General features: G+C 47.1%; 1 protein-coding gene across 2 annotated transcripts; it reads left to right on the top strand.

Annotated features, from left to right (window-relative positions):
* The first annotated feature begins 1726 nt into the window (after positions 1–1726).
* INSM1 (INSM transcriptional repressor 1) lies at positions 1727–26119 on the top strand. 2 transcript variants are annotated; one of them, XM_066995470.1, is made up of 4 exons: positions 1727–1767; positions 20593–20683; positions 22720–22852; positions 23586–26119. In XM_066995470.1, the coding sequence occupies exons 1-4, from the start codon at positions 1740–1742 to the stop codon at positions 25377–25379; spliced, it is 2046 nt and encodes a 681-aa protein (XP_066851571.1). In that variant the 5' UTR covers positions 1727–1739; the 3' UTR covers positions 25380–26119. The 2 variants fall into 2 exon arrangements, with proteins under 2 accessions (XP_066851571.1, XP_066851570.1); XM_066995469.1 differs by lacking the exon at positions 1727–1767 and adding an exon at positions 20508–20526.
* The last annotated feature ends 1645 nt before the right edge of the window (positions 26120–27764 follow it).

Below are 27764 nucleotides of genomic sequence, written 5' to 3'. Positions count from 1 at the left end.
GGCTTTTCAGATCCAGGATGAGCTGTCCAAAGCAGCACGTACTGGGAGGCAAAAAGGACTATCAGAGAGAGAAAAATTGATTTTGTCACTCCAAATTGCTAGAACATGATAAGAATTCTTTTACTGCAACTTTGACTCCCCGTTGTCTGAAAAGATAACATCTTTAAAGCCACTCCACAAACTTCATGTAAATCCTAAAAGAATTTCCTAGGAAAGTAGTAAGAGAAGCTAGTGAAATGAATTAACTGAGAGATGTGGAAGTTACAAAGGTGACTGTAGCCTAGCAACAGGTTTTAAAGATATATAAAATTGGAACATGAATACAGCTTTAAAAAATAGCTTCAAGCTATTTGATCATCCCACTGTGAGATCTGAAACACATTTTTACATTTTTGTCTTGTATTAAGTAATTGATTTAACTAGCTGAAACTAAATGCTACAGTTTGAACATCAACATCCAACACTATTATTTTGTTATTGATAGTGATAAGGTAAGCAATAGTCGACAGCCCTGTTTCTATTAGCAAGAGGGTGTCACTGAGAACAATTCTAAATCATATGTATATATTTGCACGTGTGTGCGTGTATATATATGCATATATATATGTCATGTATGTATATGCATATATTTTAAAGTAATTGTAATTCAAGGTAACATCCAAAGAGATCAAGCCCAGCCTCCTGCAGTTGCAGACAACCATCTAGTGCATAGCCATTTATAAAATTTAAAGACAGGGTCCTTCTTGGTGGTAATTTTATTGTTGGAAGGCTGTTCCTACACATCATACCTCGGACTACTACAGAATGATTGACAAGTGATAAATTTGTGGGTTGTAACATTGAAGCCTGCTTGTAACTGATTAATGTGGTAATATCAACTCTCTGCCTATTGTCATATAGCTTCTACATGCGCCATAAATTTGGACTCTGCGCATATACTGCTTGTATATCCATATAAATATATATGTATGTATATATACTTATGAATCTGGAGAGAGAGTGTAGGTATACTAGTGTGTTCTTTGTTCATCAAGACGCTGTCTTATAGTAAGTTATGATATGCCATGTGTATGCAATAGTATGGACACTGTATAGAATACAAGGACGAACGGGGATCGATTTTGCCTAAACAGAGCGATCTTGTGTTTGAGATGCCCCAGGTCATCCCTTCCGACCTCCAGCTGCTGCTCCATAAGGTCACAGGTCTCCCATGGTTCCTTTGTCATAACTGCCAGCCCAGTTCGGATGTCCCAGATACCCTTAGGTGTCTCACGTGGCACTCGGGCTTGGGCAACCAAAGCCTATGCCGTGCTCACAGTCATATGCTTCACAGTTTCTGTGCAGTTAACCAAGGTCTAAATCACAGAGCAAATCTTTGTGCCCAAATGATGGCATCTTGTTGTATAAACTGTGGTACCAGGAATAGATATTCTTGGTTAAAAATGTTTGTGGATTTTAAGAAATGGTAAATATCAAATAGGAAACCCTAGCAGATCCTGTATGTATGCCAGGTCAAGTGTTCTTTCCATCTGCATAGTTTGCCTTTTATTTTGTGTTCCAGGGTATGGAAATTATAACTGGAAAGGCAAGACATGGGAATTATTTTAGAATGCATATCAACAAATACAGCATGGTAGATAGCATCACGTGCTTTTCAAAGACACCCTTTCCTGTGTCCAACTATATTTGCTTGTATGGACAGCATGAACGTCTTCTTAATGATCTTCATTATCGCTGGAATGAAGGGCAGATTACAGACCTTTACAGGTAAGATGAATTCAACATTGTGCATAAAATTTATGTTCTGAATGAATTATAGTTTTCTTTTCTTATGGTTTATCTTCTAGCTGTTTTCCCTTAGAGCTAAAGATAGATTAAAAAAATATATTTTCAACTACTTGGCAAAATTATCAGTGGCAATGCAAGCCCTGAAGAGATTCCTGGAAAGAACTGTCTCTCTCAGATTTATTTAGAGAAGGAGCAGTGGTTTGCTTGAACAGCTTTCATCTGAAAGAGCATTTCAGAATCATTATAACATTTGCTTAGAACAGTCAGTAGGCTTAACTCATTAAGCTGAGTCTGAAGAATCCTTTTTTATTTTTTAACTCAGGATTCATATTCAGAAGTCAAAATTAAAAGTCAGTGTTTTAATCACTTCAAATCAAATTTTTATCCAAAGTTTTCTAGGGAGGTTTTAAATCACACATGATGTTAGTCACACTGCTTAGCTTGTCTGTCAGCTGATGATAAAACAAATCCTAGAATTCATCCTGTAGACTGTTGTCTGTCTAAATGAACATAGGGAGTTACTTAATTTTATAGCCAAAAGCTGTGTCAGAGTCTGCATGCTTAGTGGATGTTCCCCATACAGCTTGCAGGCCTCCAAAGCAGTTTGCAGCAGTGAAACAGGTCTTGCAGATTTTCTGAGGTGCTCCCCTCCACCAGCTGTGCCTGAGCAAGTGCAGGGCAGTCTTGGGGACTAGGCGTTTTGAGGCAAGGACTGAGACTCAACGGGAGAGACTGGAGAGCCTGGCTATTTCTAGCTAAGATCTATGTCCTGTCTCCTCTGAAAGACATTCTCATTGCTTTTGAAAACGCAAACTTTAATTAAAGAAGTTGTTTTGGAAAAAGGGGGGTGTTTGAAAAATGAGATCTACCATATCTTTAATCTTCTGCTACTACTGCAGAACTTGATATCTTAAAAAGTTACATGGACTAAAAACTCAGACTTGGTTTATTCCTTATGCCTCAGCTAAAATAAGTGCTTTTGAGTTCAGGCATGGCAAAAAATTTCCTGAGTTTCATTCATGTGATAGAATTCTTTGAGCATGTAACTAAAACTTGCTGATACATCTTTGATTTTTTTTTTTAAATCCCTCGCAAGTGATGGCTTGGGACCAAGAATTGTCACAGGTACTGTGTAAGTGAAGTACTGCCTTACATAAACTGGTTTGGAGATAGACAGCCAAGCACAGGAACAAATGGTAAAATTTCATCATGATACAAAGCTGATAGTGGTGCCTTAAAAGTCTTAAGGCATGATTTGGTTATATTTGTAACTGATTTGAAGAAAGGCATAAATGACAGTAAAGCTTTCAGATTAAACAATACTATTTAGATAATATTTAGTAAAAGTTTGATGTAAAGGATGCGCTGTGGTCCAAGAGAAGTTTTGTGGGATGACAGGAGTCTGCTAGTCCAAAACAAAGTAGAAATATGTAGTTTTAATGGCACAGTCCTCTGTGTCTAAATTGCATTGACTGTGCTGATAGTTGCACTCCTCTGTAGGAATGAAGCACCTGGTATCTTGAGACAGGGACTTACAAGTCTCTGAATTCCTGTACCTCTTACTCTAGCTTTTGCACTTCTGTTGGTTCAGTGTCAAAAAGCTTCACTGGAATATGGATAAGGCATTGTACATGGCTGAGGACAGAGAAATGAGCATGCCTGCTGAAATGGGGGAGGGAGGGAATCCAATCAAGCCTTTCACTTAATGACAAAAGATTGGTTTGTATGCCTTGTCTTGAGAATAGTGGTATCAGCTGTCATCTCAAAGGGTGAGCTCCCCTGAAAAGGACTCGGTGCGTCACTGCAGCTGGATGTGCATCTCTCTTATTTCTTCGGATGCTTTGCACTTCTCTTTCTGCAGTCTCTCCTCATTCTAAATATGTCAGAGTCTGACTCCTCATTCTTTGTTATTCCCCATCTTTTACAGGAAGATGGGATGAACTCAAACTTTAACTGTGGGTTTTAAAAGTTTCTTGGACAAAAATGCTTCTTTACAGATTTCAGTTCAGGAGATCCAATATGCCTCTGCTGGGAGGCATATTGATTTATAGAAAAGGTTGGGTTTGTTTTCCAAGAGAGCAATAGCACCCAGCAAATATAAAGCTCACATAAACAGTATACTGTCAGCAGGTGTTAAGTAGAAACTGAAGGTGGATGACACAATTGTATGAGATAAAGGCCAAGACTGAAGAAAATTTTCTTCTCACAGCTGATCAGCTAATACATTTTGAGCACTGGAAGAAACTCAGTATTCAGGTTGTGGCAAGGTATCATCAGCCTTGTTCATGGTGCTACAATATGCAAACACAGCTGTGAACTAATCTTTTCTGTGAACCACAAACATTGTCGGACACACCTGTGCTGTTTGCCCAGATGTGGTTAGTGTCAGTAGTTACATGCACTAGCAAGTTTCACACCAGCATCAACATCTGGAAGAATACGTCATTTCGCTTTGGGATTTCCGTCTGCAACACAGGTAGTGGTATTTTCCTGACCTTGACAAAACCAGCATTTGTTCCCTTTCACTGTGTTACTGTGCATTGGGCGTGTAGCCCAGCCCAAGGACCTCAGTGCAGCTGCACCTGTCTGCACTCCCGATAGCCACACACACAGATTTTAAAGAGATGAGACATTATCTTTCCAAATGGACAGCTTATTTCTTCATGAAAGCAATTAAGTGTGTATTAGCCTCCCTTGCCGTCATGATGGTGACAGGATCCCTACACACTGTGCAAGCTCATCAGGGATTACAAGCAAGATCAAGTTCTAAACATCCACAGAGATTTAAAAAAATCTCAAGAGAGATGAAGATCCCAGTGATGATCTGTTAATAGGATGAGGTAGGCCAGTCAACATCAGAAGAATAAGAAGGGCAGCTTTATCTGATGCCAGCACAGATGCTCAATGGGGGAGTCATCAGCTCTTGCAGAAGACTGGTTGCATCTTAGCTGGTCTTTCTCAGGGCTGTTTATTGGCCGAAACTGCTGGGAGCCTAGCAGGTTGTGAAGCCATGCAAAGTCAGGGTCCTCTCGCACCCACATACTCACAGGCACCACCACAGCCTGCGTGTCCAGGTGGTCTGGCCAGGATCACAGGTGTGCCACAGGGGAACACTGCTCATCAGTCCTCATCGTATCTCTTCAGCTCTTCTTAAGTAGTGATGCTGAACAAAGGTTGCCAAGGCAGAGTGAAAGGGCTAGTAAGAAAAGGAAGAGGCAGTGAGAAGAGGAAGCAAACTGCCTGTAAGCTCCATGTAGCAGTCCTAGTGCAAAGCACACCAGCACAGGAAATTGCTTCCTTCAGGAGGAGGTACAGCAATGGAAAAAGGCTGGGAATACAATGTAGTCTTAGAGTGTACATGTATGTGTACAATGTGCAACAATGTACAATGTTAAACCTAGCCATTAGAAGACTATCCGTTAGAAAACCATGAAATTGAAAAATGTTTTGGCATCTCTTGTGGGATGAAGATTGTCTTGAGGCTTACATGCAGGTGAAAAGTGGCATCTGATCTTCCTTTGGCAAGGAATATGAAAATGTGATCAGTGATTTCTCTGTGTGGGATAGAAAGAAGAACTGGTTTGGCTGATGTTCACATGGTCTGTAATGATCTCACAGCACTGGGTGAGTGTAAACCTGATGTTAAGGCTGAATTTCTCTTGTTGGAAAAAAAAATCCTTTTAAACTACTACACATTACACCTATACCCACTTGGCAGCATTTTCTAGCAAGTTGTGAAGCGCCCTTAGTGAAAAAAGAAAAAAAAAAAAAAGTAGACTGAAAATGTTGCAGTTCGTTAGTTAAGCTTATAAACTTGCTGGTTTGAAACATTCATTCCCTTCGTCCTTTCTTTATGCCTGTATTTTGGGAAAGGCCTTCTTATAAGGCAAGAAAGTACATCGCTTTAATCTTTTGCTCTGCATCTAGATTTCACGGCATGGCATCTAGTTCCGGGAATGGACACAGTAGAACAGCTGTCACCTGGGAGCCAATTTATTTCTGTGTAGCATGCAAATTGTCTTTTAAATAATTAGAGGCTGCACCTAGCAATGAATTTCCTTGATGATTTGCATTTGGTATAAAGGCTGAAGGTTAACCCCATGATACTGGATTTCCTGGCCGTAATGGGCCAGTGCCATTTTCAAATTAGCATTAGCAACAGGCCCTCAAGATTCAGCTAACTTGAAGAAGTAACCCTTTCCGGTTGCACGCATGAAACTGCCACCAAAGGTAATAATGAGATAAATAACATTTCCTTGTCTGGAGGGAAAAGTTCCATTGACTTCAGTATGAGTTTAGCATGATTAAAAGCTGCCTCTAAAAGAAGCCTCTAAGACTTCAAGTTGGCAGATTTACAAACCTGGTGAGCAATAACTGAAAAACGAAACAAACAAACAAACAAACAAAAACAGCATAAAATTGTGTAACTATATTTCCTTGGTCCCATGGCTAAGAAATGTGCTAGGGCACTTGAGAGTCTGTTATCTTTTAGTGAGCTCCTCTGTCTGACAGTACTTTGACAGCTCACTGAAAGTCTCAAATGCTTTTGAATTATTACTATTTTTAAGGGAAACAATGCTTTTAGCTTTGTGTTGGCTGGTCTAACTGAATCTGATGGAACTAATGATTTTTCAAGTTTCCTTTCTCCTTTCTCCTTCTTTAGCAGACAGGTACTATGGACATCCTTAAAGGAGGACCTTAAATGGACATCCTTAAAGGAGGTCTCAGTACAACTCTGCAAGTGCAGAGTTAAACTGAATGCTCCTCAGAATGCCCAGCTGCCTTAGCTGTGATCCCAGTGACATAGATATTAATGTGATAACAACAGATACCAGATTTTTCAAAAATAATTGCCTACAGTTAAACTCCTGCAGCCTAATCCTACCATGTGTTAGGTACTCCATCTTAATTTAGAGTAGCATCTGAGTGGCCGTTACTTAGCTAAACATGAAATTAAGAGCCAATGTTTTTGTTTCTACCTATGCAAACAACAGCTGAGGAAATAGGCTGTTAAGCCAAAAGATGGTCACAACCAGTCAGACAGCTGTCTCTTCTGCCTGCACCATGGGGGGATGCGCTTCATCCCTCTGGTTGTTTTACAGGATGCCAAGGTCTGCTGGGCAAGTTGTCAGGGACTTAGACAGGCAACAGTCCCTGACTGAGCAAAGTCTCATTCTCACTTGTCGTTGCACTCCAAGAAGCCAGCATCGCATCAGCAATGGTCACTCTTCCATCTGCCTGGTGCCGCCACGGCCAGTGCACTCACTCCATCTGGGCCTTTGGCCACCGCATTCCTGAGCAGAGAATGAGCAGCGACATCCTTCAGATGTCGCTGTCAGACATCAGGCAGACACAACCTTGGGAACCACAGACAGTATCCTGAAGCTGAGGATTTTGTGTACATTCTTTTCATGTCACTTGGATGTTTCACAGCGTTACTACCTAGATTTGGAATCCACTTCAGGAATGAATTTCTGCAATTTTTATTGATTTCCTGTAAGGCTGCATCTTGAAAAGGCTCTGATGGAATTTAAGCACCTAAGAGTGAGGCTCCTCCCAACAGGGAAGATTTTTCTTGAAGGGAAAAGAAAGCAAATCCCAGCAGGTGTAACACGAAGCACTCCCTGCACCACACTCCTTCCCTTCCCTCGGAGGTCTCTGGCACTTGCTGAAAGCCTTCAAATCGTTCCCATTCCCATAGCAGCAGATAAAAGAGGCAGGTGCGGGGAGAGGCCTGAAATACTTTTTCTTTTAAGCTTGTGCGTTTGGTTTTGGTCATCAGTGCTCCACACTGCTTCACAAAGGAGGAATGTAACTGGCCAGTTGCACCCTTTTGTATGCTCCTGAGGTGAAGGCAACTGTAAGGCAGTTGCCAAGTTATGGAACGTGTCTACAGAGCGGTGGAATCTCCCTCTGCTGCATCTTGAGTACAGAACAGATAATTACAGTGGTCTCCTGGTACTTGGCAACCAAATGGATGCTCACTGGCATCATGCCTTTAATATGAGAGAGAAGTGCTTCATATAGGCTTCATTTGGCATTAATGAAAACCAAATTTACTAACACAATGCATAAAAATCTGGCCCACTAGTTTCTAAAATACTTAACTAGCTTATTTATCAAATAAGGTGTGAGTGCTTTTCCTACTTGGGATGTTGTAATACTGCATTAATGAACTTGTTTTCAGACATGACCTGCAGAAGATGCCAGTCGCATCCTGTTAATGAGGCAGTAATGCTGATGACAAGACAAAGGAGCACCACTATCTCATGACAGCGAGAGCAGCAAAGGCAGCAGTGCTGGGACAAACAGCGCAGATTTGGGCTGACAGTGATGAGGAATCCTGTCAGAGGCACACCATTATGCTGACCAATTTCTAAAAGGCACCCTCTGAAATGTTGTGTTGATCAGCCATCCCCTTCTAAAGTTTCTTCTTGGGCATATTCAGTTTACTCTCGGTGTAACGCTGAAGTTAGGAAGATGCTGTATGAGAAGCGCTTCTGGTACTAAACAGTTTGTAAAGCATGGTGATAGACTAATGCATGATGTGGCAAAGTGCTTGAATCACACATAACACAGTACTAAGTGCTCTATTTATACTGCATTTATATTTAGCTCTTACCAGAAATGTGTTTTAGCCATCTGTACTCACTAGGCTTCGGTTTGCATCCTGGAGCCATCTCAGTGCACACAGGCTGCGTGCCTTGTGGAAGAAACGAACTAGCACGATGCACTGCATGCTGGTGTCCTGCCCGTGGGACCACACAGCAGTCGGCCCAAGAGAGAGCAATCAGAATAAAACCCTGAAACACATCTGGCAGGGGTGTCACGTCCGCTCCACCTGTCTGAACTGTCTGCTGACAAACAAAGACAAAGCCATTGAGATTCAAACAGTAAAAACAGTTCTAGGTAAGTGCTAAAATTTTGCATTAGTTGATTTAAAGTAAGGACTGCCCTTCTTCAAAAAATGAGAAGAAAACAGGAAGAATTCTCAGAAGTACTTTTTTCTTGTTGTTTTGATTAGGGGAGGAACAAAAAGGCACCAAGTAATTTCTGAGTGTGTGTTGAGAAGTAGTAAGTCAATTCCTGCTTCCTATTTTGAGGGGAACACCTGGAGATTCAGATGTTGCTCTATTATATATGTCAACTTTCCAGCTATAACTGAGAAGTGCATATATAAGATAAGACTCTGCTGCTCAGTCATGGTTAGACAGATATACTTCTGGGCATCTCCACAACCAGATGTTTAGGAGAAAAGCCTTGCAAGGTTAGCCAGTAACCATGTAGAAGTTTTTTGAGGTACCCCCGTTGGCATAAGTGCCTAAATCTTGTGTAACGCCCTGTGCCTATCAAAGTCTAATTTTTATTTTTTTTTTACCAAAAAAATCCCTGATGCAGGAACCTAAGCCTTACTGATACGCAATAGGACAGAAGGCTCCCAAACACACAACAGCAAGGAGTGAAGGGGGTCAAGTTGCCATTCACTAAGGAGCTTTGGAAAATTCCGTGCACAAACTATAAAAGCGGATAATACCACTGGATGTTTCCATAGCTGTTCTCTTCAAACACGCTCATTTATGCTCACATTAATTTTTTGTACTAGCTGTTCAGGCTAAATGCTTAAATATTTTGAGCAGTATAAACAGCATTTGCTTCTTTCAAAGTAACCGTTTGGCCTTTTCTGCTTAAATTCAAATCACACATCATAACACTCTGTACTTTAGGCTAAAAGTAATGTATTAATCAGTGTCATTTAATGAGAGTTTAAGCAGAAATGCCACACTGGATTGTTTAATGATACAGCTCTAATAAATCTCACAGCATAATAGAAAAATTAGGAAAAAGAACATTTGATGTTTTCAGTATTATTTTTTAAAGGACTAGTTACTGATATACATTTATTACATATAGCCTGGATAATAAGTGATTAAACAAGAAATACATTCTACATACAAAAGATGGTTTTAAAACAGACTTTCAAAAATGGAGCATGATTGTTCATTAAGAGAAAAACTAGACTGCAGTGCTGTCCAGGATGTGCTGGGTCCCATACATTAGCACACTGCAGTTACATTTAAGGGATTCCACCTTAGGCTTTTGTTCATCATGCAGACAGTGAGACTTATTTTCTGCAGGCATGAAAAAAAAACAGAAAGGAAATGTGGCAGGTAGTGAGCATGGCTGAGAGGGACTAATGCTACTCAGTACACTTTGCAGCCTAATTAGAGGACAAATTGTGTGCTTTTTATGAAGAGAGAGCGAAGGAAAAAGGAACACATGAAGGGATATCAAAGCACTAACATCTATTTTCCTTACTAGAATTAAATGCTAACCCCAAGGTACCCTGGTAAAGCTGTACTTTCACAGCAAATCAATACAAATGGTAGACCCCTTTAGGTGACTTTCAGTTTTTATATATTAATGTAGTTTTAAGAAGCAGCTAACTTGCTAATGAAGAGCTATGTTACTAAGAAACCCCACGTCCAAATTAGTAAGTAAAGGCCAGTCAGCTGAGTCTTACCACACTAATTTGCAGTCAAACATTGCTGATTCATATTAATAATTATGCAAACCATTATGAATGATTGAACTCTGAATTCATAAGCAAGTAATTACAGAAAAGCAATCATACCACTCCACACAGCATATTTGTTGATTTTGTGAGTCGGATTTAATTTCCTTTTAATTGTTTTTCATAATACATTACATGTGAAATAGTCTTACATGAAAAAATGCAATAAACCTTACCTGAGGGTCAGCTATAATTTTCCTGTAGAAAGAACAGACAGCAATGTTTTTATATCAATTCTAAAAGGCACAGAGTTTAGGAAGTTTAAAGAGTAGCATTTAGTGACAATGAGATACACAATAACTGCTACTATCTAGTAAAATAAGCACTGGACACCAATTCCCATTGCTGAAATAAAGGAGAATATCTCTTTTTAGTTACTGAGAATAGGAAAGGACTGCAGCATTTCAACAGGAAGCAAATGCTGCTAAGATTTGTTTTCTAACAGTGCCTCCAGGTAATGGCACTTTATTGTAACATTTCCTGGATATTAAAAATGCAGAAAACAGAAGTGATTTATCAGTCATGATGGATAACTGGCCTTTGCAAAGTGAAGGTGCTGGCAAGCAGTAAACACTGTAAACCGTGACCTACATCCCACTGAAGTCACCATGTCTCTGCAGTAGCCCCAGTGTGATGTTTGTGTGCATGTGTTGTTTGTTTTTGTCTTTGTTGTTGTTTTGTTTTGATTTGATTTTGTCTTTGTTTTGATTGGGGGCTGAGCCTTGTCCGCTACAAAGGCTGGAGTCAGTGGCCATTTTTCTTGAGCAACAACTGTGAGATTCGTTACGCTGCACTGTTTTTTGCTCTTTCAGCTGCAAACAAAAGGGTTCGATAAACCAGAGGTTTTAAACCAGTTGTCTTCCAAGTGGAAGGCTTTACTGCTTCTGTTAAAAGTAGTAAAAAAACACAGGCTTCCTGTCTATGATTTACTTACCAAAAAGGACAAATGAATCATCAGCCTATAAGTTAATGAACTACATCACTATTTTGTAAATATGCGTAACAAAGTAAATCATAGATCCAGACTCATTGTCCATAAAACTACTGATTTCACTAATTTCTGGGTCAGAGCAGTAACAGTCCCAGATTAATGAATTCAACAGGAGTAACTCAAATGCTTGGGCAAATGGGTGTTCAGTGAGTGGAACTATAGAGCAAGGAGTTAAATAGCATTCTTGCTATTAGCATGCCATTTTTCCAACTTGTGCTTGATTGTTCAGCAATTTTAAGTGAATTTTAAGAAACTGCAAACCAGAGAACATTTTATGTTCTTTGTGATTAAGAACAATGTTTTCAAGTGCTGCATTATGGGAGTTAGCTCAAGTTGGTCTTGATTTTTCCTTACATATACAAGCTGTCTTTCCAAATTATTGGTCAGTTGATATGTAGTAGGAAATGCTCAGTGTTTATGGTATCTATATTGTCAGCAACTGAATTTCTACTCTCTGATTTCTGGTCTACTTATGCAAGATATAGCTACAAATATTCTATTTATTCCACTAGAATCACAGTATTTTTGTAATTGAGTCTTAAAAATATCCATTATTTTCCCCAAAACAATGCATCTTCTCTTTTCCTGGCAAGATGGGACATTTCTTCTTATGCATACTTCTGTTCATCCCAACCCATCACAACAGTTTCCTCTCCCCACTCCTTGGAGTGGAATTCCCTGCTCTTCATAGGTACTCGTGGTGTAACTGTAGTATACTGGACCCCAGGTCAGCTGAGCAACTGTTTAGTTTTGTCTGTGTTTGTCGTTCTGGATAAGTTTGTGTCTGTAATTGCAGCACCTTTCTCTTACTGTGGCAAAATTTAGCAGAAGGAATGAAGTATGCTGAAGCAAAGGCACACCAGCAGTAGGGTAACTTCTTCCATCACATGCTAAAAGCACAAATGAGAAAGTCAGCTTCCCTAAACGGCCAAAATCATTTCAAGTTTGAAGAATCTAAATGTGTTAAGAAATTACTTTGAATATTTTGAAGGCTTAATATTTGAGAACTGATCAAATTGGAGCTGGCAGGGCTCATTGAGAGGACTTTAAACTAGGTAAGAAGGGGGACGGGAATGAAATGAGGCTCTTTAGAGATGAGCCTGAGGGAACAATGTCAGGGCTGGGGGAGAGGGCAATGGCCCAGCTGAAGTGCATCTACACTAATGCATGCAGCATGGGCAACAAACAGGAGGAGCTGGAAGCCATTGTGGCAGGCAAGCTATTGCCATCACTGAAATGTGGTGGGACCACTCCCATGACTGGAGTGCTGCGATGGATGGCTATAGGCTCTTCAGAAGGGACAGGCAGCACAGAAGGGGTGGTGGTGTGGCTCTCTATATTAGAGTGTTTTGATGTTGCAGAACTCGAGGCTGGGAATGCTAAGGTTGAGTCCCTATGGGCTAGGATCAGCGGGAAGGCCAACAAGGCAAGCATCATGGTGGGGGTCTGTTATAGACTGCCAAACCAGGATGAGGAGACAGATGAGGCGTTTTACAAGCGCCTGGCAGAAGTCGCGCAATCGCCAGCACTTGTTCTCGTGGGGGACTTCAACTTCCCAGACATATCCAGGAAATACAATACAGCTCAGAGGGAAGCAGTCTAGGAGGTTCCTGGAGAGTGTGGAGGACAGCTTCCTGACACAGCTGGTTAGTGAGCCTACCAGGGGAGATGCCCCGCTAGACCTGTTGTTCACAAACAGAGAAGGACTGGTGGGAAATGTGGTGGTCGGGAGCTGTCTTAGGCAGTGACCATAAAATGGTAGAGTTCTCTACTCTTGGCAAAGTCAGGAGGGGGATCAGTAAAACTGCTACCGTGGACTTCTGGAGAGCAGACTTTGAGCTGTTCAGGACACTGGTTGGCAGAGTCCCTTGGGAGGCAGTCCTGAAGGGCAGAGGAGTCCAGGAAGGCTGGGCACTCTTCAAGGAGGAAATCTTAAAGGCTCAGGAGCAGACCGTCCCCATGTGCCCAAAGACGAGCTGGCGCAGAAGACGACTGGCCTGGCTGAACAGAGAGTTGTGGCTAGAGCTCAGGAAGAAAAAGAGGGTTTATGACCTTTGGAAAAGAGGGCGGGCCACTCAGGATGACAATAAGGATGTTGTGAGGCTTTGCAGGGACAAAATTAGAAAGGCCAAAGCTCATCTGGAGCTCAATCTGGCTACTGCCGTTAAAGTTAACAAAAAATGTTTTTATAAATACATAAACACGAAAAGGAGGACTAAGGAGAATCTCCATCCTTTACTGGATGGGGGGGGGGTACTTAGCGACAAGAGATGAGGAAAAGGCTGAGGTGCTTAATGCCTTCTTTGCCTCAGTCTTCAGCGGCAAGACCAGTTGTTCTCTGGGTACCCAGCCCCCTGAGCTGGTGGAAGGGGATGGGGAGCAGAACGTGGCTCTCATAATCCACGAGGAAATGGTTGGCGACCTGCTACAGCACTTAGATGTACGCAAGTTGATGGGGCCAGATAGGATCCACCCGAGAGAACTGAGAGAACTGACAAAAGAGCTGGCCAAGCTGCTTTCCATCATTTATCAGCAGTCCTGGCTATCAGGGGAGGTCCCAGTCGACTGGTGGCTAGCAAACATGACACCCATCTACAAGAAGGGCCGGAGGGTGGACCCCGCAAACTATAGGCCTATGTCAGTCTGACTTCAGTGCCGGGGAGGCTCATGGAGCAGATTATCTTGAGTGTCATCACGCGGCACTTGCAGGGCAACCAGACGATCAGGCCCAGTCAGCATGGGTTTATGAAAGGCAGGTCCTGCTTGATGAACCTGATCTCCTTCTGTGACAAAGTGACACACTTAGTGGGTGAGGGAAAGGCTGTGGATGTGGTCTACCTTGACTTCAGTAAGGCTTTTGAAACCATTTCCCACAGCATTCTCTTGAAGAAACTGGCTGCTCGTGGCTTGGACTGGCGTACGCTTCATTGGGTTAAAAGTTGGCTGGGTAGCTGGGCCCAAAGAGTTGTGGTGAATGGAGTTAAATCCCGTTGGAGGCTGGTCACTAGTGGTGTCCCCCAGGGCTCAGTATTAGGGCCAGTTCTCTTTACTACCTTTATCGATGATCTGGATGAGGGGATCGAGTGCACCCTCAGTAAGTTTGCAGACGACACCAAGTTAGGTGCGTGTGTCGATCTGCTCGAGGGTAGGAAGGCTCTGCAGGAGGATCTGGATAGGCTGGACCGATGGGCTGAGGCCAACTGTATGCAGTTCAACAGGGCCAAGTGCCGGGTCCTGCACCTGGGGCGCAACAACCTCAAGCAGCGCTACAGGCTGGGAGATGAGTGGTTGGAAAGCTGCCTGGCAGAGAAGGACCTGGGAGTATTGGTTCATAGTCGGTTGAATATGAGCCAGCGGTGTGCTCAGGTGGCCAAGAAGGCCAACAGCATCCTGGCTCGTATCAGAAACAGTGTGGCCAGCAGACTAGGGAAGTGATTGTCCCCCTGTACTCGGTTCTGGTGAGGCTGCACCTCGAGTACTGTATTCAGCTTTGGGCCCCTCACTACAGGAAGGACATTGAGGTGCTCGAGAGAGTCCAGAGAAGGGCAACGAAGCTGGTGAGGGGTCTGGAGAACAAGTCTTACGAGGAGCGGCTGAGGGAGCTGGGGTTGTTTAGCCTGGAGAAGAGGAGGCTCTGGGGTGACCTTATTGCTTTCTACAAGTACCTTAAAGGAGGCTGCAGCGAGGTGGAGATTGGTCTGTTCTCCCACATGCCTGGTGATAGGACGAGGGGGAATGGGCTAAAGTTGTGCCAGGGGAGGTTTAGGTTGGATATTAGACAGAATTTCTTTACCAAAAGGGTTGTTAGGCGTTGGAATGGGCTGCCAAGGGAAATGGTTGAGTCACCATCCCTGGAGGTATTCAGAAGATGTTTAGATGTAGAGCTTAGTGATAGGATTTAGTGGAGGACTTGTTAGTATTAGGTCATAGGTTGGACTAGGTGACCTTGGAGGTCTCTTCCAACCTAAATGATTCTGTGATTCAGTGATACAGTGATACAGTATCATTCAGAGATAGCTGATACAGCCTGGAAACTTTTGCATTTCAAGGATTACAATAAAAAAAAAAATAACCCAAGAAAAATGGACAACTAATTTGTGACTTCACCACTAAGTGCGGGAAGCTGTGGAGACAAACAGAAACTTTAATCACAGATTCACAGGAGATGAGCTTACCAGTGACTGTTTTATTTTGTGTCCTAAAAAATGCGTGCCGCTCTGACAACCAACTGCATGTGCTTACAGTGCTGGATGATGGAAGATGCAACATTGAGCAGAGTGCCTCTGACCTGAGCAGGACATAAGGCAGGTCATTAGTGATCTACGGGCTGCTTCGTTATGACACGAATGTGATTTCAAGAGATCCATATGGATCCTACCTATCTAGAGACATTTACCAGAAGTTACAAAGGGATGCAAACCACTTCATAGACTCTCTGTGAAAGAGTGGGGATAGCAGGAGGCAAGGAGTTCAGTTTGGTTTCATTACTGTTGCCATAAAAGATTTACAAAGCAAAAGAAGACCAACAAACAGCATCAGACAACATCACCCAAAACTGTGGTTCAAACATGCCAGTGGTCTATGGCAGGATTCTCCAAAGGCATTGTCACAAGGAACCGGTGCACAGCTGCCCTCTGGGCTGTTGGAATCCTCCCTCGTCCCAGCCTCGCAGCAGAGAAGTCACCAGGAGCGCAGGTGGGGCAGCCGTGAGCATCCAGCTGGCGAGGTCCCTGGCTTCAGTTCTCTTAGCTGGGTTCTGCACTAGAGCCTGGCTGTCTCGCCACACGCACACCTTCTGGTAACCTGATAAACTCACCTGGAGGCAGCGACTGTTCCTCCGTAGTTTAATGAGCTGTTGGCTCCACGCTCCTGATCCACAAGGTGTGCCCCAGGCCTGACCACAGTGGCACCAGTTATCTCTGCTGTCATCTGCCTCGTGGAAGCAGCAAGAAAAGGAATGGACGTAATTAAAAACCTATTACAGTCCTTGTATTAAAAAGTAAACCATTGGGTTTTAGGTTGTAATTAATGAGATTGACTTTCAAATTAAGAGGAATCAGAAAATCAAACTTTGAAAAAAAATTGGTTTCTGATTTCTTTTTGCTATTTTTGATACATTCACATCACTGCTCTTAGTTTCTCTTTCTGCTGGTGATTTTTTTTGAGAGAATTTCAGCTGAGATTTTCCAAGAAAAGCGCCAAATATGAAAATGACAAAATCAACAACAATCTTCATAAGCACATCTTTGATGGTATGCATGGAAGCTACTTGGGCCTCACTTTGTTTCATTTTCATGAAGGGAAGCCCAGCTTGCAGAAGTTTGGAAAATACTGCCGTGGTGTGATAAAACTGGTCTGTATGAGTATTACAGTTATGCCAAGCCTGCAAATGGTAAGGATGATTAGCATTTTCCCTGTGAGGAAAGACTGAGAGACCTGGGTCAGTTCAGCCTTGAGAAAAGAAGACTGAGAGGGGATCTTATTAATGTTTACAAATATCTTAAGTGTGGGAGACAGAGGGATTTGGCCAACCTCTTTTCAGTGGTTTGTGGGGACAGGACAAGGGGCATTGGCGACAAAATGGAGCACAGGAAGTTCCGCACCAACACGCAAAAGAACTTCTTCATGGTGAGGGTGACAGAGCACTGGAACAGGCTGCCCAGGGAGGTTGTGGAGTCTCCTTCTCTGGAGATATTCAAGGCCTGTCTGGACACCTACCTGGGCAACCTGCTCTAGGGAACCTGCTTTGGCAGGGAGGTTGGACCCGATGATCTCTTGAGGTCCCGTCCAACCCCTACAATTCTGATTCTGTGATTCTGTGATTCTGTGATTCTGTGATTCTGTGATTCTGTGATTTAAGTCTATCAGAGTAGATAAGCTCAGTCTGCAGAGCTGGTCTTCACCCTTCTGCCATTACTTTCTTACCATGGGACTTTAAATTATTTGTAAAACTGTAATTATTTACATTTTTTTCTTAACTTTGTGTTGCTTTTTTGTTTTGGCTGTAAGAGTTCTTATTCTGAAGGCTTCTGCTTCCATCGTTAAGATTTCCTGGCTTTCACATCGTGCAGTCAGTGGCACACCTCATGCCTGCTGCACCTGGCTTACCTGACTGGACCGTTGCCAGAGGTCGGCACTGGGTCCTTGCTGCCTTTGACAGGTCACATCGCACAAGTGCGGCCACTTCAGAATTAACTTCCCTTAAGACAACAGAGTTGTTCTCTGAAAGTGCTGTGTAGGTGCAAATGAACTGCAGATCAAAGCTCTCGGACTGAAAACCATTTCCATGCATACTCCATTTTTGCTTGCTAGCAGTAGCCAACTTTACCCATTTTTTGTTGTGCTGTATCTCTTCAAAAGCGAAATATTCCCTGTCTTTTGTACAGGATGCCACTAAATATTTTCCTCCTTCTTCCCTTTCATCTAATATAGGCTATACATCACAAATGAGGCAGAACAGACTTTAAATATTGTTTGTCAATGAAAGGCGAGAACAGCTCCCTAGCAACAAAAAGGATGTCGCTTACTGTCTTCAAAAGGAGACCATTTCATCCCATCTTGTTACAAATGCCTTCCTGTGATAGCTTCTGTAGATATAAAAGTCTGCCAGCAGGGGATCCCCGTTAGGAAGTGACCAAGTTTGAAAACCCGTTATGCTTCTGGCAAACATTGTCATCTTGTACATATTTAGCCTGATCGCTCTGGCAGGTTATGAAAGACTAAATGGTGCAAACATACGTGGCAGATGCCGTTCTCATGATAGTTGAGGAGCCTTTGAGCCTCCGTTGGTAGCATGCCAGCTTCATCTTGTATACTGAAGAGCATTATACTTTCAAGCCTTCTACAGCTTGCCCTGAGGGACTGCTGCTAAAGTGGTAATAAAATTCAGAATGAGCCTCAGAAAGTTGACTTGTTGGTTTGGCTTCATTTTTTCTTTTTCATTATTAAAATTTGCTTTAACAGCTATATGTAGATCTGCTTTCTCAAAAACACCATGTGTCCCTTTAGAAAGGTGATTCAAATGGAAAAAAAACACAAACAACACAAAAAACAGATAAAAATGCAGAGCCAGCACAGCAACTGAAGTGTTTCTGTGAAGTACATCTATAAACTGCCTTTGATGCTTATGTTTCTTCAGGTGAAGGGAAGTAACGGCAGTCAGGGAGTAAACGTTGTTTACTGGTACCTCCTCTTGGCAGTCTATCTAGAAAATGCAAACAAAGCATTTTCCAAAAAGGGCATTTTATTCACATCAAATATTGTAAATTGGTGGCAAATTTCATTTTTTAAGCTCCAAATCTGGGAACATTGACATGAACCGGCAAAAAAATGCACTTACTGGCTGAACTGGTGATGGTAGCAGCAACATATAGCATCCCTGAAATATTTTATAAACATTATTTAGTACAACATCTTGGTGAGGTGGGCGAATGATGTAACAAATGTAAGGCAGTTAGATGTGCCTCAATCAAGAGATGAAATCACCATTAGGGTTAGAATTAGAACCCAAATACCAACTTGTAAACATAAAATGTTTGGCCGGTGGAACATGGGTTTTAGAAGGGCATATCAGTAAAACTGGAGAGCCTTTAATTATCTTAATGTATTCTTATATAACACGCACACACACACACCACCCTTCTCCCTGCTTCGCTATCTAATTTTGACATTAAGTTAAAGGTTTGGGTTGGGTGGGGCTTTTCTTCTGAAATTGAATTTGCTTCAATATTTGGGGAATATCCTGTTCTTCTCTCTGCACCTTACAGGTACATAATTACTTAAATGAAGATACTTGAAGCTGAGCTCTTTAGCACATTTCATATCCAAATGAACAAGTAGCATCAGTCTTGGTCACATGGTCCCAGAGACTCTGAGGCTGGGCAGGATTTACTGTAGCAAGAACATAGTATTTGTAATAGTGTCAATAAATATTCATACTGGGAAAACATCTACCCGAGAGCCCCACTGTGCCAGACACCGCAGATCACATGGAGAGGCAGCCCCAGCCCAGACAGCTGACAATACAAAGTGAAATGCAGATGAAGGGGACAGTGAAAAGGGAGAAAAGAGCTTATCATGGGATAAGTGTGTAAAAAAACAACCGAAGTTCTGCCAGGTACACAAAATGTTGTCAATTGTGCAGGGCATTAATGAGAGCTGAAGTTTCGGTCAAGGAGTGAGAGGCAGAAAATACGGCAAATCGACATTACAAAAACCTTTCTTCTGCCAATAGGAAACAGCACATTAGTTTTCTGTAGAGACAGATAAGTCAGAATTATTAAGCTTGCATGTCACCTTTTAAGTTGCTTTATGCAGATGTTCACTTATTGACCATGCAACTGCATCAAGCAGTAGTGCAGGTGCACTCCTGACAGCAGTGCCAGCGATGCCACTGACTTTCCAAACAGAGCAACACTGGTTGTGGCCACGCGAGCGCACCCCTCGTAAAGCCTCCCGGGTGACCCCGCTGACATCTGTTCAGTCGTTATTTGGGTGAGCCTCTGGTTAGCATTAGCAGGACTTACACATGCACAGCATTTTGTGAAACTGTAAAAATTATTTTTCGTTGTAGAGGCAACAGAAATAATTCACAGCTCTGCAATTGAGCTGCCTCCCATTATTTTTGCAGCATTGAAGTTCTATGTCAAGTCATGTCCTCACCATCCTTTTACTCCTTTTTCACAGAAGAATGCTGTCATGAATGCTGTCAGTGGAAGAAAAAGTTACAAGAGCTTCCTCCTAGAATAGCCTGAATTTAGCTTCAGCACACTACTGCAAAGAACATATTGCAACACTGTGGTGGCCTGTTTTTCTGGCCTTTATTAATCCAGAAACCTTAATGATGAACAACATTTGTGTCATTGTCTACACAAATTTAATTTGTTTATGCAGCAGTTCAGTTAATCCTGCAATCTGCTTTTCTCAAATGAGGACAGATAATGGAGACACCGTTCTTTACAGGTCTTCGGGCTTTTAAATTCTGATAAAATCAGGATTCTTCACTGGGTCTTGCCACAGCTCTGAATTAAGCCACTTTAAATGTAATTACTGAAGCTGGCTGTACATCAGGAACATCCATTAAAAGAATTGATTGACCATGCTGTTACGGGAGGCATTTCATGAACAAACGATCATGATGGGTCCAGAACTGTAATTTATAAAGGCAAAAAAGCAGGTAAATACTTTATTAGTGGTTAATGAGAGGTTCACAAGATAACTAAATTTCTTCTTTTTTAACCAGCTACTTCAGGGAACCTTGGTCCATGGCCATCTATCATGATCGGTTTATTGATCTCAAGAAGGAACTGCGCCAAATACTGCTGTCGGAACAGGTAAGAAAAATGACCAGCAAGTGCATTTTATTATTTGGGCAATTTGTTAGTGTTGTTCACTTTGGTTTCTTTCCCCATCCTTCTCCTAAAGCGTTGTGTTTCTGTTTAGCTATTTCCTTTGGGAAACCTGAACAGATCCTATACCTAGCCGGGGGTTTTCACCAAGTACAGCATATTGTTTGGTTTCATTTTTTTGGCATATTTTTAGATTTGTCAGTAGAACCTTTCACTAAATTGCTTTGTTTTCCTGCACAGCATTTTTGCATTACACATGCAGTTTAGTAGAAATATCCAGGAGGATCTGGAGGCTTCTTTTATCCAGTTATCACTTAAAAAAAAAAATCCTAATAGGAACACACTAAATGCCATCCTAAACCTGTCTCAGCTGAGGCTATGAAAAGTAGATTTTTCAACATCTACACATAGGGAACGGCCTTTGTAAATAAAAGAGTCAAAAATTTTTTTTCAGTGATAGGTGGATTTCCTGAATAAGGATTAAAATGTTTGCTAGTGCTGTTTACAGCTTTAGCCTTCATAGTGTAGACAAGAGGCATAAAGCCTCAGTAGTCTGTAACTTTGCCTGCTCAAAACCCAAGCCCACTGCGCACCGTGAAACAACCGCTGTCTGCAGCAGATTTCCAACCACCCAAGGACCGCCCTACCCCAGCGTATTTCTGGTTGCTCTCAGACCTAATAGCAGCCCAAATCCTGATCCTTCCAACCTGCTGTTAGGGACCACTTGGACCTCCCTTTCCTCACACTGTGTTTGCTTTTGTTTTATGCAGCGAGATTCTGTGCGAGTGCAGTGTTTTTAAGCATTCGCTGACAAAGTTTTTAACTGCAGAAAGCAAACAGAATCAACTGTGAACGGACAGAGGCTGACAAAAGGAAGGGATGCTGGGTGGACAGCAGCCCACCCGCTCACAGGGCCCAAACTGGTGCGCTGTCTTGTGTCACAGCTGTAATACACAATTGCTCAGCCCCTGCCTCCTCCCAAAGGACGAGATGCAATTTTCCTCCTTTTGTCATGATACCGACAATGCCTCGGTGCAGTTTTATTTTAGATTCTCTTGAAAGATATCTATAAAAGAACACAAAATGAAATTCTGTGCAGAATAGGAGGCCTGATGAGAAGTGTTTCTCCTGCCATCACTCAACCACATTTCACATGCTGTAAATGTGAACAACTTTAGAGAAAGGGGAATTGGTGTCCTACAAATGTCACAATTAAAGACTTGCTTGCCTTACCCTTTTCTAGTGGCAGCAGACCTGACACACAAAAATAGTCTCACTGAATGCACCAAAAGCACCTCTATGAGCCAGAAGCACAGATGACAGTAACTGCATCTGGATGCAAATTTGGCTTTGCCTTTTGTATTTTTGCTTGGATTTTCTTCACGGTGATTTTAACAATACTTATTGACTGCCACTTCTGTACACTTTCCTGGGGTGCTCCTCCCTGGCATGCTGCCAGAGGCATGGTAGGTACTTACGGAATATCTCACACGTGCCTTGGGACTGGCTTGGTATTGCTGTGTGGGGCAGGAGACCTGCCGTCTGTGCTTCCTGTTGCTCATAGCTCAGCTCACTTCGGCATGCAAAAAAGCTAGTAATGAAATGTAAAAGCGAGGAAAAAGCATGTCTTCCAGAGAGCCGGGTAAGAACCGAGGGTAAACACACACAGGTCAGCCGTTTCCAGTTACGGTTTCCACAGATACTGGTGATGAGTCTCACGTGTTTAGGGGCAATGTTTAAGGAAATATTTAAGGAACACCGAAGCAACACATGCCTAGAGGGGCTAGCTGCGGCTGGCACGGGAAGTGTTTTCAAGCCCCGTACAGAAACCTTCACCCAGCACTGCAACCGGCGTGCGCACGGCTCGGGCGTGGTGCCCGTGCCCAGCGCCCGGCCCTTTCCCTTCGGCTGGGTCCCCGCCGGGGCCGCCAGCACGGAGCCTGAGGGCCCTCGCGGGGCGCCACGCGAGGGGCACACGGCGGAGCGGCTCCGCTCCGCGGCTGAGCGCTGCCGACTCGCAGGTGCCCGGGCCGCCACCCGCGGCCGAGCCGCCCCCGGAGCGCCCCGCGGACGAGCGGCCGCTGCCCCCAGAGCCCATCCTGCGCTACCTGCACCGCCACCGCCCGCACCTGCCCATGTACGCCCGGGCCGCAGGTGAGCGGGGCGCCGGGGGAAGAGCGGGCCGGGCCGGGCTTTGAGCGGGAGGAGTGGGGGGAAGCGGGGGCGGGGGCGGCGTCTCCGTGGCAGCCCCCGGCGGGGGGGCGCGGCGCGTGCCCGGCGGGCCGGCAGCTGTATGCTAATGGCAGCGGGCCGGGCCGCCCCGCGGGGGGGGGGGCTGCGGGCGGGGGCGGTACGGCACGGCACGGCAGACGGGCGGGCAGCGCAGCCCGCGGGCCGAGCTCGACCCGTGTCGGCCCGGCCCGACCCTACCCTACCCGTCCCGCCGGCGGCCCCCCCGGTGCCGCTGCCGAGAGCGGCCCCTCCTCAACGGCCCTTTGTGCGGCCCGCGGGCGGCCGGGCACAGCTTTATGCTAATGCCGCGCACAAAGGCGGCCGGGCCGGGCCGGGCGGGGGGCGCCGCGCGTGCCGACCGCGTGCCCCCACCCCCCAGCACCCCGGGTCGGGCCGGCTGCTTCCCCCTCCCCGGCCGCCACCTGCGGGGCGCTGGGCACCGCCCGGCCCCGGGCTGTGTGGCGCGGACAAAGGGCTTAGGGGCAGCGGGGCCGCGGCCCGGTGCTCGCCCCACCACCTGCCGCCGCCCTGTACGGCCGCGTGTCCGCGCGGCCCGGGGAGCGGCGCGTAACAGGTAGCGGCCGCCCCGGGGCTCGTCCCCTCGCAGAGCAGGGGCAGGACCCGGCCCCCCATGACACCCCTCGCCCGGTTACAGGGTCCCCGTCCAACACCTGACGCCGAGCGGCGCCCCGGTCCCGCCGGGCCCCCGGGCGCCCCCGCGCCGCAGCGCACCCGGAGCCCCCGGCTCGGCACCCCGGGGGGGGGACACGGCCCCGGCGGCCCCTGGCGGGGGGAGCGGGCCTGGCCCCGCCGCGGGCGGCACACAAAGGCCCACGCGTGCCGGGGGCGGGTCGGGCGTGTGCCGCGCCGCGGGGGGGCGGCCGGGGGCTCGGGCTCAGGTGCAGCCGCTCCGCCCGCCGCCGCCGCCCGCCGCGGCGCCGCTGATTGGCCGTGCCCGCCGCTGCCGGGCCGAACAATGGCCCCGGCCCGCTTAAAGGCAGCGGCGGCGGCGCGACGGCCGAGAGGGGAGCGAGCGCCGCTGCCGCCGGGCGCGGAGGCGGCCTCCCGCGGCGGCGCGAAGATGCCCCGCGGCTTCCTGGTGAAGCGCAGCCGGCGGCCCACGCCCGTCTCGTACCGGGTGCGCGCCTGCCGCGAGGCCGCCCCACTCCCCGCCGGCGGTGGCGCCCCGCCGCCCACCTGCCCCGCTGCGCCGCCGCTGCCCGCTCCGGCTCCGCGGGAATCGCCGCCGCCGGTGCCCTTCGGGACGCCCGATGCCGCCGTGCAGGCGCTGTACAGCCCGACGCGGCCCGTCAGCAGGGACAAGTACCTGGAGCGCAGCTTCAGCCTGGGCTCGCCCGTCTCGGCGGAGTCCTTCCCCGCGCCGGCCGTGCCCAGCACCATGGACCCGCTGCTCTTCGCCCCCGCCGAGCTCAAGCTCTGGGCCGCCGCCGGCCACGCCGAGCCACCCGCCGCTAACAACGGCCCCGGCCCCGGCGCAGCCCCCGCCGCCCCCGGCCCCGCGCCGCCCGCCCCGGCCGGGGCCCCCCCTGCTGCCGCCGCCTCCGGCCGCCCCCAGCCCGGCAAGCGGCCGCCGGGCGCGGCGGAGCCCGGCAGGCAGAAGGCGCCGTCGGGCAAGAAGGCGAAGGCGATCCGCAAGCTGACCTTCGAGGACGAGGTGACCACGTCGCCCGTGCTGGGGCTGCGCATCAAGGAGGGTCCGGTGGAGGCGCCGGCCAAGGCGCGGGGCGGCTGCGCCCGGCCGCTGGGCGAGTTCATCTGCCAGCTCTGCAAGGAGGAGTACGGGGACCCCTTCGCGCTGGCGCAGCACCGCTGCTCGCGCATCGTCCGCGTGGAGTACCGCTGCCCCGAGTGCGACAAGGTCTTCTCCTGCCCTGCAAACCTCGCCTCCCATCGCCGCTGGCACAAGCCGCGCCCGCCCGCCGCCAAGGGCGGCCCCGAGCCGGGCCGGGCACCGGCGGAGGAGCCGCCGAAGGAGGCGGGCGGCAGCGGCAGCGAGCGGGACACGCCGAGCCCCGGTGGCGGCTCGGAGGCGGGCTCCGAGGAGGGGCTCTTCGAGTGCCCGCGCTGCGCCAAGCGGTTCCGCCGGCAGGCCTACCTGCGCAAGCACCTGCTGGGCCACCCGGCACCGGCCCCGGGAGCGGGAACGGCCCCGGTCCCCGGTCCGGCCCTCGAGCCCGCCGCCGAGGTGCCGCCCGCGCCGCCGCCCGCCGAGTGCCGCCTGTGCCCCGTGTGCGGGGAGACCTTCCCCAGCAAGAGCAGCCAGGAGCGACACCTGCGCCTCCTGCACGCCGCCCAGGTCTTCCCCTGCAAGTACTGCCCGGCCACCTTCTACAGCTCGCCCGGCCTCACCCGGCACATCAACAAGTGCCACCCGTCGGAGAACAGGCAGGTCATCCTGCTCCAGGTGCCGCTGCGCCCCGCCTGCTAGAGCCGCCCGTGCCTTCCCGGCCCGCCGAGCGCCTCCCGCGGGCTGCGCACCGGACTTGCCGCACCGTTAGCTTTAATATGGCTTGTGAACTGCTGGAATCTGGCTTTACAGTTACCTTTTCGGGTTCTCTTTCTCTCTCTCTCTTTTTCCTTTTTTTCTTTTTTTTTTTTCGTTTACTTTCTGTTTTTATAAATGTGAACAGATCAAAGCGCTTGAGGAGAAATGAGAATTTCCTTTAGTGTAGCCACAAATGCCTTGACTCTGCTGTTGATGGTCTCCAGAAAATGCTGTAGAAACTGCCTTAACTGTGACATGCCAACTTTCCGTTTTTGTTTGTTTTGCCCTTACTAAGGTAGCTCATGAGTTGACTATTTGTATATGTTGGTTTGCGTAATTATGTTATTTATTTGTTATTTATTTATATTAATTATGAAGATTGATATTATTTGATCGCAGATGTTCTAATGAGCTTTTTTTGTCTCCCCCTCCTGCCATTTCACTGTGCATTTCAGAAGATTTTTTTTCTAAAGGGATCTGCTAAAAGGTTTTAACTTTTATACCTAGAATAACACACGGTCTGAACCATTTTATCCTGTGCAACCAACAGCTCTTACTTTTAGATGCAATCTCTTTTTCTACACACATTATTTTCTTAACTGTTAGCTATTTATAGAGTGCTTCGATAGAACTGTTTCAACTGTATAATTATTTACTATTCAAATAAAATATTTTCAAATTCAGACGTGCCCCCACTGCTTCCTGCTTGGCCTAGCCAGGGGGATTGAGGCCGGACCCTGGCTCCCCTGTCAGGAGGGCACCCCAGTAGGTACCGCGCTGCTCTGCGCCTTCTGATGAGATTAATTAAAAGGCAGTTCCGGGAGGTGGGGAGAAAAGAGGGGTGAGGCGGGCCGGGTCCCGGGGGGGCTGACAGGGATAGGAGCCCGGGGAGTTTGCCCCCAGCCCGGGTCAGGCTCCCGCTGTCGCTGCGCTGCGCTGCGCTCCGTGCTACGGCGGGCACAAGAGCCATGGAAAAGTGGTGCAGGGGAAGCGGAGGGAGGGGATGTGTGTGCGTGCGTGTGTGTCACGTTTGGGGGAAAGGGTGAGCTATTCGAGAGGTTCTGGCGCGTAGGAAGGCGCCCGGGAGGCTTTCCCGTGCGCTCGGAAAGGCAGGCTCCGGGGCTCCCTAGGACGGCTGCACCCGGCGGGAGGCGGCCACACGTGTGCAGGACCCACCGGGGCCCGAGCCCGCTGCCCTGCGGGGGGCTCTGCGGCACCCCCGGTAGCTGCGGGGACCCCTCCAGCTGGGAGGTGCACAGCCCAGCGGCGTGAAAGATCTCGGGGCAACGGCTATGCCAGAGGGAGCAGCAAGCGAGGTGCCCCACTTACCCCGGGGGCTGGGGCAGTCAGCCCTGACGTGTGGTGGCGTGCCCTCTTTGCTCAGAAAGTAGGTTCTTCAGTTTTTTAGCGAAAAACATTAAAATACTAGCATGACTGGGGAGGATGCACATTGGGCCAGTGAAAGCCCTCTGGCAGGCTTTGTGGTGCCGCCATGTCATCTCTCCCTCCGGCAGCAGGGGAAGCCTCGGAGCCACCCTTATGGCATTATGGCATGCAGCTCTGTGTGAGAACGCTGAGTCCAAACCCCTCATCACTTGCTGGTGTGCTCAGGGCCCGGCGTGGGCTGAGGGCATGGCTCAGGCGTTTGCTTGCTCTGGGCTGGGGACAGGAGGGCATGTGGCCACCTTGGGCATGGTGCTGCCTTCGAGGCATTCACTCACCAACCTGTTCCTGCTGGGCTCGCTCACCTGGAGGCTATTGCCTGAAATGGAGCTGCTCTGCCTTGGGAAAGGCAGGTAGCCGTCTGGAGATCCCCAGCTCCCCAGGAATGCTCCAAGTATTTATTTTATTTTTTTGATATAGCTTTTATAGGAAGAAAAAAATAGTTGCTGAGATTTTTTTGTTTGTTTTGGGGTGCTCCTTTTTTTTTTTTTTTGCCTTGTTCAGTCGGGCCAAAAAGCACTGAAGCCACCAGGCACCTGCTGTCTCCACTCCTAGGAAACCAACCTTGTTGCACCAGGACTGGCTTCAGGTCTAGGCAAAGCTGTGGTTTTAGCAGAAAATTGATACACTGAAAATGAGTGTGGCCTTGATAGCCTCAGAGATACAGGCAGCAAAACATGTTTGGCGAGAAGTTTTGCTTTGCTTTTCCCTGCTCCTTGGGGCCTGGAAAGCCCCAGGGACGGGTCTGTCACAGCCTGCTGGGGCACAGCTTCCCATGCACTGGCGGTGCTGCTTCACCAGGCACCCAAAGCAGGAGCTCCCTGGGGAAGTTTTCGAACGCACGTTGAAGCTCTCCTGGGCTGCCGAGCACTGTTCCCAGACCGA

Source organism: Anser cygnoides, chromosome 3 (assembly GCF_040182565.1).
Source record: "Anser cygnoides isolate HZ-2024a breed goose chromosome 3, Taihu_goose_T2T_genome, whole genome shotgun sequence".
Classification (NCBI taxonomy): Eukaryota; Metazoa; Chordata; class Aves; order Anseriformes; family Anatidae; genus Anser; species Anser cygnoides.
Note: the sequence above shows the minus strand (reverse complement) of the source record. Positions and strands in the feature narration are given on the sequence as shown.